The 17,800-nt window shown below is 46.4% G+C and overlaps 1 protein-coding gene across 2 annotated transcripts in view; it reads left to right on the plus strand.

The window, feature by feature from the left end:
- LOC125632767 (scavenger receptor cysteine-rich type 1 protein M130) overlaps positions 1-17,800 on the plus strand; it is a 76,268-nt gene that overhangs the window by 50,530 nt on the left and 7,938 nt on the right. Inside the window, exons 6-13 of one of the 2 annotated variants that reach the window (XM_075120102.1) lie at positions 8,904-9,221; positions 10,726-11,040; positions 13,106-13,432; positions 14,230-14,265; positions 14,650-14,787; positions 15,739-15,831; positions 16,842-16,913; positions 17,625-17,714. In XM_075120102.1, coding sequence (XP_074976203.1) covers positions 8,904-9,221; positions 10,726-11,040; positions 13,106-13,432; positions 14,230-14,265; positions 14,650-14,787; positions 15,739-15,831; positions 16,842-16,913; positions 17,625-17,714 — 1,389 coding nt within the window. The remainder of the gene's footprint in view (positions 1-8,903; positions 9,222-10,725; positions 11,041-13,105; positions 13,433-14,229; positions 14,266-14,649; positions 14,788-15,738; positions 15,832-16,841; positions 16,914-17,624; positions 17,715-17,800) is intronic. The other variant, XM_075120104.1, reaches the window with a different exon arrangement.

A 17,800-nucleotide genomic window follows, 5' to 3' on the forward strand; every position in this document is an offset into this window, starting at 1 on the left:
CCAAGGCCAGAAAGTACCATTGTGATCTAGTCTGATCTCCTGTATAACAGAAGCCATAGACCTTCCTCAAAATAATTTCTTTTCAACTAGACCATATGGTTTTAAAAAAACACCCAGTCTTGATTTAAAATTTGACAGTGATGGAGAATCCACCATGACCCTTGGTAAATCGTTCCAATGGTTAATTATGCTCACTGTTTTCTATTCTGAATCTGTCTAGCTTCAACTTCCAGCCACTGGGTCTTATTATACCTTCATCTTTTAATCTGAAGAGCCTATTATCAAATATTTGTTCCCCATGTAGATATACAGAGTGATCAAGTCACCCCTTAACCTTCTCTTTGTCAAGTTAAATAGATCGAGCTCCTTGAGTCTAGCACTCTAAAGCATGCTTCCAATCCTTCAATTATTATTCTGGTTCTTTTCTGAACCCTCTCCAATTGATAACATTCTTCTTGAATTGTGGATACCAGAACAAGATGTCGTATTACAACAGTGGTTGCACCAGAGCCAAATACAGGGGTAAAATAATTTCTCTACTCCTACTCAAGATTCCCCTCTTTATGCATCCAAGGATCGCATCAGCCCTTTTGACCACAGTGTTGCTCTGATAATTTATGTTCAGGAGATTATCCACCATGACCCCTAAATCTTTTCCAGAGTCAGTGCTTCCCAGGATAGAATCCCCCATCATGTAAGTGTGGCCGACATTCTTTGCTCCTAGATACATTTAACCATATTAAAACATATATTGTTTGCTTCTGTCTATCTTACTAAGGGTATGTCTACACTACGAAATTAGGTTGAATTTATAGAAGTTGGTTTTGTAGAAAGCGTTTTTACACAGTCAATTGTGTGTGTCCCCACACAAATGCTCTAAGTGCATGTAGTCGGTGGAGTGTGTCCACAGTACCGAGGCACCCGTCGACTTCCGGAGCTTTGCACTGTGGGTAGCTATCCCACAGTTCCCGCAGGCTCCGCCACCCATTTGAATTCTGGGTAGAAATCCCAGTGCCTGATGGGGCTAAAACATTGACGTGGGTGGTTCTGGGTACATATCGTCAGGCCCCCCTTCCCTCCCTCCTTCCGTGAGAGCAAGGGCAGACAATCGTTTTGCGCCTTTTTTCTTGAGTTACCTGTGCAGATGCCATACCATGGCAAGCATGGAGCCCGCTCAGGTAACCGTCACCGTATGTCTCCTGGGTGCTGGCAGACGTGGTACTGCATTGCTACACAGCAGCAGTTTATTGCCTTTTGGCAGCAGACAGTGCAGTATGACTGGTAGCCATCGTTGACGTAGTCCTGGGTGCTCTTTTAACCGACCTTGATGAGGTCGGGGTGCCTGGGCAAACATGGGAGTGACTCAGACAGGTCATTTCCCTTTTAAGTTTTGTCTCATGGCGATTCAGTCCTACCGGCAGTGTACTGTCTTTTAATCAGCAGCCAGCAGAAGATGATGGCCAGCAGTCATACTGCACTGTCTTCTGCCAAGCACCCAGGAGATGACGATGGCTAGCAGTCATACTGCACAGTCTGCTGCCAGCAAGATCTATAAAGATAGATGAAGTGGCTCAAAACAAGAAATAGACCAGATTTGTTTTGTATTCATTTTCTCCTTCCTCCCTCCATGAAATCAACGGCCTGCTAAACCCAGTTTTGAGTTCTATCCTTGAGGGGGCCATTCAGTTTCTCGCAAAGCCACCCCCTTTGTTGATTTTAATTCCCTGTAAGCCATGTTGTCAGTCGCCCCTCCTTCCATCAGGGCAACGGCAGACAATTGTTCTGCGCCTTTTTTCTGTGAAGACGCCATACCCCGGCAAGCATGGAGCCCACTCAGATCACTTTGGAAATTAGGAGCACATTAAACACCACATGAATTATCCAGCAGTATATGCAGCACCAGAACCTGGCAAAGCAAAACCGGGCAAGTAGGCAACATCAGTACGGTGACGAGAGTGATGAGGACATGGACACAGACATCTCTCAAAGCACGGGCCCTGGCAATGTGGGCATCATGGTGCTAATGGGGCAGGTTCATGCGGTGGAACACTGATTCTGGGCTTGGGCAACAAGCACAGACTGGTGGGACCGCATAGTGTTGGAAGTCTGGGACGATTCCCAGTGGCTGTGAAACTTTCACATGCATAAGGGCACTTTCATGGAACTTTGACTTGCTTTCCCCTGCCCTGAGGTGCAAGAATACCAAGATGAGAGCAGCCCTCACAGTTAAGAAGTGAGTGGCACTAGCCCTGTGGAAGCTTGCAACGCCAGACAGCTACCGGTCAGTCAGGAATCAATTTGGAGTGGGCAAATCTACTGTGGGGGATGCTGTGATGCAAGTAGCCAACACAATCAAAGATCTGCTGATATCAAGGGTAGTGACCCTGGGAAATGTGCAGGTCATAGTGGATGGCTTTGCTGCAATGGGATTCCCTAACTGTGGTGGGGCCATAGACGGAACCTATATCCCTATCTTGGCACCGGAGCACCAAGTCGGCGAGTACATAAACTGCAAGGGGTACTTTTCAATAGTGCTGTAAGCACTGGTGGATCACAAGGGACGTTTCACCAACATCAATGTGGGATGGCTGGGAAAGGTACATGACGCTTGCATCTTCAGGAACTCTGGTCTGTTTCAAAAGCTGCAGGAAGGGACTTTATTCTCAGACCAGAAAATAACCGTTGGGGATGTTGAAATGCCTATAGTTATCCTTGGGGACCCAGCCTACCCCTTAATGCCATGGCTCATGAAGCCATACACAGGCAGCCTGGACAGTAGTCAGGAGCTGTTCAACTACAGGCTGAACAAGTGCAGAATGGGGGTAGAATGTGCATTTGGACGTTTAAAAGCACGCTGGTGCAGTTTACTGACTCAGTTAGACCTCAGCGAAACCAATATTCCCAATGTTATTACTGCTTGCTGTGCTCTCCACAATATCTGTGAGAGTAAGGGGGAGACGTTTATGGTGGGGTGGGAGGTTGAGGCAAATCGTCTGGCTGCTGGGTACACACAGCCAGACACCAGGGCGGTTAGAAGAGCACAGGAGGGCGCAGTGCGCATCAGAGAAGCTTTGAAAACCAGTTTCATGACTGGCCAGGCTACGGTGTGAAAGTTCTGTTTGTTTCTCCTTGATGAAACCCCCCCGCTTCTTGGTTCACTCTACTTCCCTGTAAGCTAACCACCCTCCCCTCCTCCCTTCGATCACCATTTGCAGAGGCAATAAAGTCATTGTTGCTTCACATTCATGCATTCTTTATTAATTCATCACACAAATAGGGGGATAACTACCAAGGTAGCCCAGGAGGGGTGGTGGAGGAGAGAAGCACCAGGAGGGGTGGTGGAGGAGGGAAGGACAAGACCACATAGCACTTTAAAAGTTTAAAACTTTTGAATGTCAGCCTTCTGTTGCTTGGGCAATCCTCTGGGGTGGAGTGGTTGGGTGGCTGGAGGCCCCCCCACCGTGCTCTTGGGTGTCTGGGTGAGGAGGCTATGGAACTTGGGGAGGAGGGCGGTTGGTTACACAGGGGCTGTAGCAGCGGTCTGTGATCCTGCTGCCTTGCCTGCAGCTCAACCATACGCTGGAGCATATTAGTTTGATCCTCCAGCAGCCTCAGCATTGAATCCTGCCTCCTCTCATCATGCTGCTGCCACCTTTCAGCTTCAGCCCTCTCTTCAGCCCGCCACTTACACTGTCTGCCTCCACGCATTCGTCTGTGCTCTGTCAGTGTGGGAGGACAGCATGAGCTCAGAGAACATTTCATCGCGAGTGCGTTTTTTTCACCTTCTAATCTTTGCTAGCCTCTGGGAAGGAGAAGATCCTGTGATCCTTGAAACACATGCAGCTGGTGGAGAAAAAAAAAGAGACAGTGATATTTAAAAAGACACATTTTATAGAAGAATGGGTACACACTTTCACAGTAAACCTTGCCGTTAACATTACATACATAGCACATGTGCTTTCGTTCCAAGGTCGCATTTTGCCTCCCCCCCACAACATGGCTAGCCCCTCCCCCCTCCCCCCTCTCCGTGGCTAACAGCGGGGAACATTTCTGTTCAGCTACAGGCAAACAGCCCAGCAGGAACAGGCACCTCTGAATGTCCCCTTAAGAAAAGCACCCTATTTCAACCAGGTGACCATGAATGATATCACTCTCTGGAGGATAACAAAGAGATAAAGAACGGATGTTGTTTGAATGCCAGCAAACATACACTGCAATGCTTTGTTCTACAATGATTCCCGAGTACATGCTACTGGCCTGGAGTGGTAAAGTGTCCTACCATGGTGGACGGAATAAGGCTGCCGTCCCCAGAAACCTTTTGCAAAGGCTTTGGGAGTACATCCAGGAGAGCCGCGAATGCTAGGGCAAATTAATAATTAAATATGCTTGCTTTTAAACCATGTATAGTATTTTAAAAGGTACACTCACCAGAGGTCCCTTCTCTGCCTGGCGGGTCCAGGAGGCAGCCTTGGGTGGGTTCGGGGGGTACTGGCTCCAGGTCCAGGGTGAGAAACAGTTCCTGGCTGTCGGGGAAAACCGGTTTCTCTGCTTGCTTGCTGTGAGCTATCTACAACCTCATCGTCATCATTTTCCTCGTCCCCAAAACCTGCTTCCGTGTTGCCTCCATCTCCATTGAAGGAGTCAAACAACACGGCTCGGGTAGTGGTGGCTGAACCCCCTAAAATGGCATGCAGCTCATCATAGAAGCAGCATGTTTTGGGCTCTGACCCAGAGCGGCCGTTCGCCTCTCTGGTTTTCTGGTAGGCTTGCCTCAGCTCCTTAAGTTTCACGCGGCACTGCTTCAGGTCCCTGTTATGGCCTCTGTCCTTCATGCCCTGGGAGATTTTGACAAATGTTTTGGCATTTTGAAAACTGGAACGGAGTTCTGATAGCACAGATTCCTCTCCCCATACAGTGATCAGATCCTGTACCTCCCGTTCGGTCCTTGCTGGAGCTCTTTTGCGATTCCGGGACTCCATCATGGTCACCTCTGCTGATGAGCTCTGCATGGTCACGTCTGCTGATGAGCTCTGCATGGTCACCTGAGGCTTGCCACGCTGGCCAAACAAGAAATTGAGATTCAAAAGTTCACGGGCCTTTTCCTGTCTACCTGGCCAGTGCATCTGACTTGAGAGTGCTGTCCAGAGCGGTCAGAATGGAGCACTCTGGGATAGCTCCCGGAGGCCAATACCGTCTAATTGTGTCCACAGTACCCCAAATTCGACCGGGCAAGGCCAATTTCAGCGCTAATCCCCTTGTCGGGGGTGGAGTAAGGAAATCGATTTTAAGAGTCCTTTAAGTCAAAAAAAAGGGCTTCGTTGTGTGGACGGGTGCAGGGTTAAATCGATTTAACGCTGCTAAATTTGACCTCAACTCCTAGTGTAGACCAAGGCTAAGTGATTCAGATTGCTCTGTATTAGTGACTTGCCCTTTTCATTATTTACCACTTCCTAATTTTTGTGTCATCTGCATACTTTATCAGTGATGACTTTATGTTCTCTTCCAGGTCACTGGTAAAAATGTTAAATAGTGTAGGGCCTAGAACCAATCCATCTGGGACCCCACTAGAAGCACACCCACTCCATGAGGTTTTTGCATTTACAGTTATACTGTGAGACCTATCAGTTAGCCAGTTTTTAATGCATGTAATATATGCCATCTTCATTATGTATTGTTCTAGTTTCTTAATCAAAATATGGTGCTATACCAAGTCAATTTTTTTACATAAGTCTAAGGCTATGTGTAACTTTGGAGTTAGGGGTGTGATTCCCACCTCACGAAGACATACTTATGCTAGCTTTCATTGAGCTACCATACTAAAAATAGTAGCGAAGCCATGTAGCACGGGCAGCAATGAGTGGCAACATGGCTTAGCTGCCCCAAATATGTACCCAGGAGGTCCAGGCAGCTTTGTGCTCAGGGCAGATAGCCTGTATCTCTGCTCACTGTTGCCCATGCTACCATGCTACCACGCTGTTATTCTGCACAGGCTTGATCTCAGATTGACAGGCTTATAATTACTCAGGTCATCCTGTTTACCCTTTTTAAATATTGGTACAACATTAACTTTCTTCCTGCCTTCTGGAACTTCCTCAGTATTTTAAGACTTATTGAAAATCAACATTAATGGTACACTGAGCTCCACAATCTCTTTAAACTCTTAGATGCAACTTAACTTAGTAGCTGCTGTTTATCCTCCTGAGTTACTATTGAAATGTGCAACACAATCATGTTATGATTACATCATCTGTCTTTTTTCCAAATACAGAATAAAAATATTTATTGAACACTTCTGTCTTTCCTACATTGTTATTGACAATTTTACCATTTCCATCCAGTAATGGACCAATACTATTGTTAAGATTCCTGTTATTCCTAATATACCTTATTGTCCTTAACTCTGCTGGCCATAGATTTCTCTTTGAGTCCCTTTGCTTTCCTTATCAATTTTCTACTTCCCCATTCTTCTTTTTGTTATATATTGAATTTTTATAGCTGCTTTCACTCCCTCTCTAAGCCAGGTTCTGTATATTGGTCTCTGGAAACTGTTGGATTATTTTAAGGATAAAATATAAAAATCCATAATCAGCTAGTCCCCTTCACAGCTGCCAAGGGAGACACCTCTTTGTCCTTTTTCAGGAAAAGCGGAGACTCTGAAACAGAAGAAGGCAGCCCTCAATGCACCCCTGGCCTAGGAGCAGGGGCACTGTAATTCCGCACATAGGGAACTGGGACCATTCATACTCTATAATTCAGGGAGGGGGAATGTTTGCTTTGTTTATGGAGGAGATTGGGCTCCTGTTGGCCACCGTGCCCCATGCCAGCCCTCTTACCATGTCCACACAGCAAAGTCTTGCCTATATCCATTAAACTGTACACCTTCCACTCCTTGCACATGAGATGGAAGAGCCATGTCTAATCTCCTACTTCATCACTCCCTAGCAAATGATTCTTCTGTCCATCTTTGCCAATTAAATCTTTCATCCCTGAGCACTGGAGCCAAACAGCAGTGATGTGGGTGGCAGCAGATGAGGTCAGAGCAAAGCTGCAGTTGGATAGGTGGGTCCCTGTGTTTGGACTGGGTAGGTTAGGGAGTGGAGTGTGTCGCTAGGCCTAGAGCACAAGCTTCTCACATGTAGTGTGAAGCACAGAGTGGATGTGGGTGGGGCAAGTAGTGACTCCAGCCTGGAGCAGTTTACATGGTCAGGCTTTCACCGAGCTGCAGAACCTGGCAGTCTGTCCCAGGACCTGCAGGCTACCAGCTCCATGGGAGTGAGCCAGGAATCCCTGAAAGCCCCAGCTCAAATTGGGCTTCTCAGGACTTCCAGGTTCTCTGCCGTAGAACCCAGAGCCAAGCTCTAGTTAGAATTAGGGCTTCCAGGCTTTCTGCTGCAGAGCTGAAAGCCCAGAATTCCTGAGATTCCTGGATTAAACTGAGTCTCCCAGGGCTTCCAGGGCTGTCAGGCTCCCAGTTCCATGGTGGGGACTCTGGAAGTCTGGCAAGGCAGAGCTTCCCCAGAGCCATGGGCCATAGAAATGTGGGTCCCCAGTCCCAGGGCAGTCAACATGGTGGGGCTGCCCCAGAGCTTCCAAGACTAGAAGTCTGGGGTCTCCAGGCCTGGGGCAGTAAGCACAATGGGGCTGCCCCAGGGCCAGAGCCAAGAACACTAGAAGCCTGTGGTATCCAGTCCTGGGGCAGCCTGCATGGCAAGGCTCCCCAGAAGCCCTCCAGGCAAGTAAACCTACCTGGCAGAAAGGTTTCATGGGAGTACTGCCTTTGATTCAGTGAAAGTTAATTAAACACAACTGGCTTTTGTGAGAAATTTTGGGTTTGGTGAACCGGCATTTTTAATTTCATTGTAAAATTTCCAACCAGCTCTAGTCATTGCTGTCCTCTGTGACATACATATATAGTTTTTTTCTTACAGCTATTTATTTAGGAAATTTTAACAGGTTTATAAATCATAATATTTTTAAACAACATGGATTCTTTGGAATGCAAGGTACTTTATGCACTTTATAAATCTGCAATAACAGTAATTACCTGAAAGAGTATGGACTTCTCCCACTAAGAACTTCAACACATTTATATGCTCAGTGGTCACAATTTTAAAATAAAAAAAAAAAGCTTTTAAAAATTAGGATGGTCTTCCCCATTTCCTGGGAGGTCATTCATCCTTCCATGCATCCTCTCCAACCAGAACAATAGGTAGAGTTCATGAGAAAGGTAATTCAGGTATCCAGAGTTGCTGACCTGGCCTGGAAAAACCCTAAAAAAAAATTATTTTGTTGGCTTCTTATGAGTTTGGAGCTGACTCGGTGATCGTGGGTCACTAACGTGCATTGAACAGGGACAAAGAGGACAGGGGGGCTATTTAAAGGAACCACGTGTCCTGGCAGTGCTGGCTTTGGGAATTGTAGCAGGGAAGTGAAGAGCTTGGTGCACTCGTTGCAGTCCGAAACTCAGACGCCTGTTAATCACAGCTATCCTACAGCACTGCCACTATCAGTATGTTGGGTGAGCGCTGAGCTCTTTTGCACTGGGCACTTTCGTAACCAAGGGCCTGATCTGCACAGTGCTCCTGTGCACCCCCTGCTCACATTGACTTCAGAGGGAGGTGAGAACCCTTCACACTGAATAGGAGGTGCCCAGCTCCTCACAGGATCTGGCCTCAGAGCTGGGGAAGCCTTTCCCACCATCACCCCCTGCATTTCTGAGTACAGAGACAAATGAAGCCCTTGCTAGAGGCTGCTCCCAGTATCGCAGAACAATAATGAGCGTTATCTTCCACTTAGCCACTTAGCACAGAAATTTGTGTTTCCCTTTACATCTGTGCATTATTTCTAATGCAGTACCAGCGGGGAGTGATATTCAGTGTATTTCTCATCTCTCCTGAGCCCAGGTCGTTCAGCATCACTCCGACTGTTGAATGGAGAGAGCCGGTGCGATGGGAGAGTTGAGATTTCCCTCCGTGGTGCTTGGGGCAGAGTGCTGGATGACCAGTGGGACATGAACGATGCCAGCGTGGTGTGCAGGCAGCTCCAGTGTGGAGTCTCTGAGAAAGCTTTTAACCTCCCTAAGTCTGGGCGAGGAACGGGCCCCGTGGGGCTGAGAAGTGTCCAGTGTGCAGGAAATGAGACTCGTCTGACTCTCTGCAACGTCTCCACATCTGAGACCACTCAGGCACGAATTGCTGAGGATGTCGGTGTTGTTTGCTCAGGTGACTTACCGTGAAATCTTAAAAATATCCTGTTCTTGTTCAATAGGAATATAACCCTCCCCAGGGCCTGCCTCCAGCTCATCTTGTGCTGTGATCTCATCAGAGCTCAAAAAAATATGGATCTGAGGTTCAAACGTTGACACTTTTATAGTAAACATATTGTTTTATAAACAGAAAAAACATAGCCACATTATAGGGGTAAACTGCAGCAACCTCTCTCTCTTTGTCTTGTATTTATTAGAGCTGGTCAAGAACGGTTTTTTATCAAACTTTTTTCTGCCAAAAAATATTTGCAACAGAACATATATTTTCACAAAAGGCTGTTTTTATTGACAATGTTCAGGTTTATATGGAAAAACGTTTTTATTTTTTTGAAAAAAAAAATATTCATTTTTGTCTAATTTTTTTCCAGGAAAATAAAAATTCTGAGCAGTTCTAATATTTTTAGTGACTTCTTAATCTTAAATCATGTGCTGTCCTACTCAGAAAGGAATAATAGGAAAAGAAAGTCATATGTAAGCCAATTTGATCAAGAGGGTCACAAATAGTGGCTCTGTGACTCAGAAGTTAAGTAGGTTTCAGAGTAGCAGCCGTGTTAGTGTGATATAGTTATGTTCAAATCTTATAACTATGTAATTTTGCTTCATTTAAAGGGAAAAATGAAGACTGTTATTGTTATTGATTGTGCATATTACCATTGTAAAAGATAATTCTATTGTTCTCTTTGCTGATATATTTACTTACTTTAAGAGTCCACAGTAAACATAAACATAGGCCCTTCACACTGGTAACTGTCAAGCAACAGATTTGTTTGTATGTACTGTGCACTGTAATGTTACTGCACCAAAACTTTTATTCATGCATATTCCGGTTGCAGGGTAATTACAGTGCATTAAGGGCCCATTCCTCCACCCATTGTGTTAGTGGAGGTGTTGCTGTTGACTTCACCAGGAGCAGAATTGAGCCCTACCTATTTGGGACTTGCATCAAATTGCCTTTCTTTTTTTATTTGCAAAATAAATTGGTACCATGTTTGCTTTTCTCAAATCCCAGGTACCTCCCAGTTCTGTGAGAATTTAAAAGAAAATTAGAGTTTTTGATAAATGTATTAGCTAATCATAAATTCCTCAAACTCCCTTGATCCTTATAATCTTAGAGCTGTTTGAAAAAAATCAGTTTTTCCAGTAAGGGCTGATCCTGCAAACCCTTACTCTCACAATTACTGTCGTTCTTACTTATTTGGGGAATTCCATACGAATTACTCAGATGAGGAAAGAATTCACAATTAGGCTCTTACCTTTACATACTTTTTCACAATAGCTTTCTCTAAAAAGTCTTCATAATTTCCTTACTCTACAGATTTTTTTCTTTTCTAAGTTTCTGGTTAAAGACAGATGTTTAAAAGCATTTATGTCTTAGCCATTGTAGCAACCTCACTGATTGGCATGGAAGCTGTTCACTTATCATTTTATTGCACATTAACAGTTAGGATTTATTGCTGCAGGAAGCAGGCGGATCAGGCTGGTGAATGGGGCGGGTCGCTGTGCTGGGAGAGTGGAGATCTATTACAATGGCACCTGGGGGACAGTCTGTGATGATTCCTGGGACCTACTGGACTCCAATGTTGTTTGCAAACAACTGGGATGTGGCCATGCCATAAGTGCAACTCTCACTGCTCATTATGGGCAAGGATCCGGGCAGATCTGGCTGGATGATGTGAACTGCTCTGGGAAGGAATCTGATCTCTGGGAGTGTCCTTCCGGGGGCTGGGGCCAGCACAACTGCAGACACAAACAGGACGCAGGAGTTCTCTGCTCAGGTTTGTTCTGTGAATGCTTTGATGGTTGCCAGGGAATTTAATGCGGGGCTGATGTTTGAGGAGAGTGAGAATGATAGAGCCTCTCCCTCGCTGTCGTTGTCTCTTGTCTCGCTCCTACCTCCCTACAAACCACAGACCCAACTGAAAGTCACCAGTTACTATCAGTTCCCACCCAGGGGTATTGGAGATATCACAGCATTTCCATAGTGGTAGGAGGGTCAGTCACTGCTGTATCTTGGCTATCTGTGTGTGTAACTGTTGGGAAATGGTGACTTTCCCGAAGGGTTCACTGTATTGCTAATGGGCCTGTAGTGTCCAGAAGAGTCTCTGATTCTTGGAGTGATTCTCTCTGGCATTTGTACCTGCAGAATAATGCACAGGATCATTAGCGATCACTGGCATTTCATTCTTCACAGCCAGATAGTTGACCTATGTTCGGTTGACTTACAGCCACTGCAGTAATTACTCAGGTGGTTCATGTCCACACTGCCCTCCTTCTGCCGGTGGTGTGCATCCTCACCAGGAGCACTTCCACTGACTTAAGAGGGGCAGTGGAGGAGGGGGGGCTGAGAGCCTGGGCTCTTAGCTCCATGCACAGCTCCCTGTCAGGAGCCCGGCCACTGGCCCAAGGCTCTCAGCTCCCTGCCCCCTGCCAGTAGCACAACTGCACCCCCACACCCAGGTTCTCAGCTCCCTGCTGTCCACTAGGACCACAGCAGCTACCCAGTGGGGAGCTGGGAGCCTGCGCGAGGGAGCTGTGCTCCTGGCAGGGAGCTGGGAACCTTGGGGCAGCAGGGAGTGGGAAGCTGGGAGCCTCTGGGCAGCACCCAGGCTCCTGGCTGGGAGCAGGGAGCTGGGAGCCCAGGCAACAGCCCAGCTAGGAGCACAGAGCTGTGTGGATGCAGCCCAGCTCCAAAAAGGGAGCTGGGAACTGGGAGTTTCAGGGAAGCACCTGGGCTCCCAGAGGGGAGCCAGGCGCCTTGGTGCAGCCAGGCTCCCCACATGGAGCGGGGAGCTCGAGCAGCAACACAGCTGGAAGCAGGGAGCCAGGATCCTAGGGAGTAACCAGCTCCGAGCGTGGAGGAGGTAGTCTGGGCAGCAATCTGGCAGGGAGCAGGGAGCCTGGGGGCACCTGGGCTCTAGCTGAAGCCCCCATACAACTTTCTTGTCAATTTCATGGTTCTAGCATGGAGCTGTGAAATTGACATGAATCATAGAATCATAGAATATCAGGGTTGGAAGGGACCTCAGGAGGTCATCTAGTCCAACCCCCTTCTCAGAAGCAGGACCCATCCCCAATTAAATCATCCCAGCCAGGGCTTTGTCAAGCCTGACCTTAAAAACTTCTAAGGAAGGAGATTCCACCACCTCCCTAGGCAACGCATTCCAGTGTTTCACCACCCTCCTAGTGAAAAAGTTTTTCCTAATATCCAACCTAAACCTCCCCCACTGCAACTTGAGACCATTACTCCTTGTCCTGTCCTCTTCCACCACTGAGAATAGTCTAGAACCATCCTCTCTGGAACCACCTCTCAGGTAGTTGAAAGCAGCTATCAAATCCCCCCTCATTCTTCTCTTCCTCAGACTAAACAATCCCAGTTCCCTCAGCCTCTCCTCATAAGTCATGTGTTCCAGACCCCTAATCATTTTTGTTGCCCTTCGCTGGACTCTTTCCAATTTATCCACATCCTTCTTGTAGTGTGGGGCCCAAAACTGGACACAGTACTCCAGATGAGGCCTCACCAATGTCGAATAGAGGGGGACGATCATGTCCCTTGATCTGCTCGCTATGCCCCTACTTATACATCCCAAAATGACAGCCAACAGCTGATGTAAGTAACCCTCAGTGTCCACATGGACACTGCATTGCCCTAACTCCATAGACATAAGCCCTACACCTCTCGTGGAGGTGGAGTTATTATGTTGATGTAGCAGGGCACTTACACTGGTGGGAGCAAGGCTATAGTGGGTACACTGACATAATCAGTCAACCTTACGCTGTAGTGTAGACCAAAAACTTTCAGGATCATCAATTTAAATTCCCTTTTTGTGCATTTCCTTCTAGAGTTCACAGATCTGAGGCTGGTGAGCAGCAGTGACTGTGCTGGGCGCCTGGAGGTTTTCTACAATGGGACATGGGGCAGTGTTTGCTCAAATCAGATGACTGGCATCACCCCGACAATTGTATGCAAACAGCTGAACTGTGGAGATGGAGTGCTAACTGCAGGAGAATTTCAACATGGGGAAGGTTCTGGTCTCACGTGGCTGAACCATGTTAAGTGCACTGAGCAGCACAGCTCCCTTTGGCAGTGTCCCTCAGGCCCATGGAAATGGCAGCCATGTGATCACCGAGCAGAAGAGACCCATATTATTTGCAATGATTCTTCAAATGGTAATTATAAAAAAATGTATAAAAGAAGTGGGGACCCATGGTGCAATCCACTAGTAAGACCCCAGAAAAGCCTCTCAATAGAAAGCATAATTTGTGCAGCTCTTTGGCTATTGAGCCTTTTGGGATGAACAATCAGAGATAGGTCCAGGATGTGCAGTTCGGGTCAGGATCAGAATTCCCCACAAGTCTGTGTGTGAGGACGTGTGTGTGAGACAGGGGTGTTGTGGGTGAGTTTCAGTTCCATTTTGAGCCCAACTGTAATAACAATATTTCTCTTCTATGGATTTTTATACTAACGTGGGTGACTTTCAGATGATTAATCTGTGCACATTTGAACCCCTTGTATGAAGTGAGCTGTAGCTCACGAAAGCTTATGCTCAAATAAATTTGTTAGTCTTTAAGGTGCCACAAGTACTCCTTTTCTTTGAACAGACTCAGATATACAAAAACAAACACAGCAGCAGAAGCTATGCCTAAAGATTTCAGCATCCATAGTAAAAACTGAATAGCAAATCCATAAATGATAAAATACACCAATTTTTCGATTTTTCCATTATAAAGTGCTGAAATTAATGGTTTAATATGCAGATAAACTCTATTATCATCTGTGTCATGCACACTACTCAATTTGTTGTCTCAGAATTTTATTTCCATAAGAAGAAAAGGGAAACCATCTCAGACACTGTTTGACAAATGTCCACACACAGAGAGTTTGAGAGTGGATGTTCTCCCATGTAACAAACACATCACCTGCCCCTTACTTTAGACTCTAACTCTCTTTTCCTTTCCCTTTGCAGGTGTGATGAAGACAACAGCTTCACTGTTTAGAAGAGGTAAAATATTCCCCTCCCATCAAGGATTAAATTTACCTGGTGCCAGGATCACAGAGGGATGAGCTGGAACCTCCAGCCTGAGCGAATGAGCTCCTTTATACTGAGTGTGAAATCTAAGGACTGAATGACACATGTGTGAATGACACCCGGGTGGGAGCTGCAGGCTGTGCTGAGCAGGATGATTCCTGTCTATTGGTTCTAGCCACCAGAGCAGGGCCCATGATTTACGGGGGCAGCCTGTGAGCTGCCCCCATAGCGCACAGACTGTGTCCCAGCCCGTCACCCTGCTGCCCTGGGCCATGCAATGAGTGACTGGGGAGCTCCCTGGGGCCCCCTGACTCTCACAGGATAATCTCTCTCTGTTGCATGTTCATTTCCACCCAGTTCCCCCGCGCCGCCCTCCGACCGACAGTGGGAGAGTCACGGTGCCCGTGGTCATCTGCATTATTCTGGGGGCCCTGCTCTGCCTGGTCTTAATCATTCTGGGCGCGCAGGTGCGAAGTGCCAGGGCACAGCGCAAAGGTGGGTGCTGATTAGTGTCACTGTCTGAAATGCCTCTGCAATAGCAGGGGGAGCTGCAGGTGTGGAGAGGGCCAAGGCTGTGAGAGGACCTAGAGCTGGATCAGCACAGGGTGAGGGGAGGATGTAGCTGAGGAGAGGGAGGACCCTTGGTAAAACTATGAGGTTCCATGTGAAATCTTGTTTTATTTAATATTTTCCTTGATGATCTTGCCCTGGAAATGAACAGCACAGCAGAGACACTTGCACATGACACTGAATTGGGAGGAGTTGAGAGCAGTGATGAGGACAGAGAAATAATTCAAAGAGGATTAAAGAAATTGCAATAGTGGCAGAAAATAACATGTAGAGATTCCATTTGGAAATCTGCAAGAAAATCCATGTGGGGCAAAGTTTCTGAACAGAGAGATTGAGTGGGAGAGAGGGTATGAAGAAGGAGAAATGCTGGAAAAGAGCCTTGGTGATAGTGTCTAAAAGATCAAAACATTGATATTAATCCATGGCACTTAGAATACTTTCCATTGATAAATCACTGCACAACCATTAGTTAATTCCTTCCCACAGGGTCACTGGCCAGTAGATAAGTAAGTACTATTATTTCCACTTTGCAATTGGTGTAAACACCAAGTTGATGGAAGAATTATTTAAGGTGATACAAGGAGAACTAACCAGGAGCAATGGGATGAGAGCATGAGGGAACATTTAGGATGAACACGAGGAAAGACATTATGATAGTAAACCTGTCCATGGAATCGTCTCCAAAGGGACGTTGTGGAATGGGATGTGGCTCCCATCAGCTGGGACACTCACTTGAATATAGCCTGGACAGAGCAGTGGGAATGTGCTGTAAGGCTCAATCTTGCACTGGCCCCAGAGGGAGGGGCTGGATGATCTAATAGGTTTTCCCAGCTCTACTTTCTATGACCCTGGGCAAATCCTGACCTTTGTTTCCAGACTCCAGAAGATCCTCGGACCCTTTCACTGAAGCCATATATGAGGAGATTGATTATAACCTGAATGGAGAGAAGCAGATGTTGGGTCACTCAGGTCCGTGTGTCTCATTCCTAACGGAGCAAATATCTACTGCACTTTCCATCCCGAGGCCCTGACCCAGAGCTAAAATCTCAGCCCTCATCCCTGGGATCCCTGGCACACTGTGGATACAGATTTGTTAGTGATTTACTCCCACATAGCACTCACTCTCCATTGGTGTAAATGACACCACAAGGTGCATCTATCTCCAGGTTTGTTGTGTGATGAACTCATGAAGATGACAGGTTTCAGAGTAACAGCCGTGTTAGTCTGTCTTTGCAAAAAGAAAAGGAGTACTTGTGGCACCTTAGAGACTAACCAATTTATTTGAGCATGAGCTTTCGTGAGCTACAGCTCACTTCATCGGATGCATACCGTGGAAACTGCAGTAGACATTATATACACACAGAGAATGGTCTCTGTGTGTATATAATGTCTACTGCAGTTTCCACGGTATGCATCCGATGAAGTGAGCTGTAGCTCACGAAAGCTCATGCTCAAATAAATTGGTTAGTCTCTAAGGTGCCACAAATACTCCTTTTCTTTTTTCATGAAGATGAGCTTCCTCCCCACTCTTCTCTGCTTGTTCCCATTCTTGGAACAGACATCCTGCAGCCTTGGGCCTTGTCTTCACTGAAAAGAAAAGGTGTGTTCTTAACTTGGGATAACTAACACAAGGTAACACCTCAGTGTAGACAAGACAGTTTGTAGCTTTCACATGAGTTAGCAGGTGGAGTTGGAGATTTTTAAATTCCTTGTTAAAGGTCACACTCAGTCTCCCCCGCACCTCCTAGGTTCAGCATGGATGTTCCCAGCATCTTCCCAGTCTGATTTTATCCTCCCCAAACCCACGTTTACCACAATAAAATGGATATTTCTCAGTGTCACTGTGCATTCAGCATCTTCCCTAAAAGAAGGAGACCAGAAATCTTTCTCCCAGCCCCCAGATGCACCAGCCATTTGTCAACTTAGCTGCTCTCACTTTGATAACATCTCATTTGTTGTCCCTACAATCTCCTATTCAGATGATTCACTGATGAAACTTCGGTATTACACCAGGGACAGCGAGGTGGGAAATGATCCTGCATCAGAACAAGGTAATGGGGAAGGAGAGATACAGAGACCATATCTGGGTGGAGAATTTAATCTCCACAGCATTTTCTGTAAAGGCTGTCATTTCCCCTCAATCAATTTCATGGCCCAGAACAGATTTTATACATTCTGATGGGATTAGATTTAACCAGACTTTCAAAGATTTCTGTCAACCTTTGTGATGGAAACGTGTGATAAAATCATCACCTTTCCTGTATGTGGTTTGTGATGCCCTCCACTCGGGGAGGAGCTTCAGGGAATGCGGTCCAGAACTATTCACTTGGCATGGAAGTACTGAAAGTCACAGCTGGAGCCTACCAGTAAACAAACCCTGATCTGTACCTGTGGTTTTACCAGCTGGCATACGCAAGTAGCCCAAGTCACAATCTAGTCCATATAAACTAAGAGACTATAAACCATCATTATAGAGTTTGGTTGGAGTCACAAAGGTCAGCTCTGGTGCAGCAGCTACCATCTTCCAGTGTGTCTAGTGTTAGCTCAGCACCAACACAGATCCTGATCCCACTGAAATGCATGAGAAAATTTCACAGAATATCAATCATGCTTTTCCCCTGGATCACCCTGTGACTTTCTCCTACAAACTCCATGGTAAACAGCCCATGCTCCAAGGCAACAGGCACTTAATGGGGAACTAGAAACCTGCTCAGGAACTGGGTGTGTTCAGGGGACACTGAGTGTGCTGTTTGCTGTTACAGAGGGAGTTTCCCCTTGGGGGTCTCAGTTGGATTTCGATAATGTGGAGGACCCTGTGTCAAGTGATGTGCTCCTGACTTCAGACAGCCAAGGTGAGGAGTAAATCTATAGCCTTGAAGCAATGATACCCTTGGAAGAACTAGTAATTAATAACACCTAGCTCCTATGTAGGGCTTTT

This window comes from Caretta caretta, chromosome 1 (assembly GCF_965140235.1).
Source record: "Caretta caretta isolate rCarCar2 chromosome 1, rCarCar1.hap1, whole genome shotgun sequence".
Taxonomy (NCBI): domain Eukaryota; kingdom Metazoa; phylum Chordata; order Testudines; family Cheloniidae; genus Caretta; species Caretta caretta.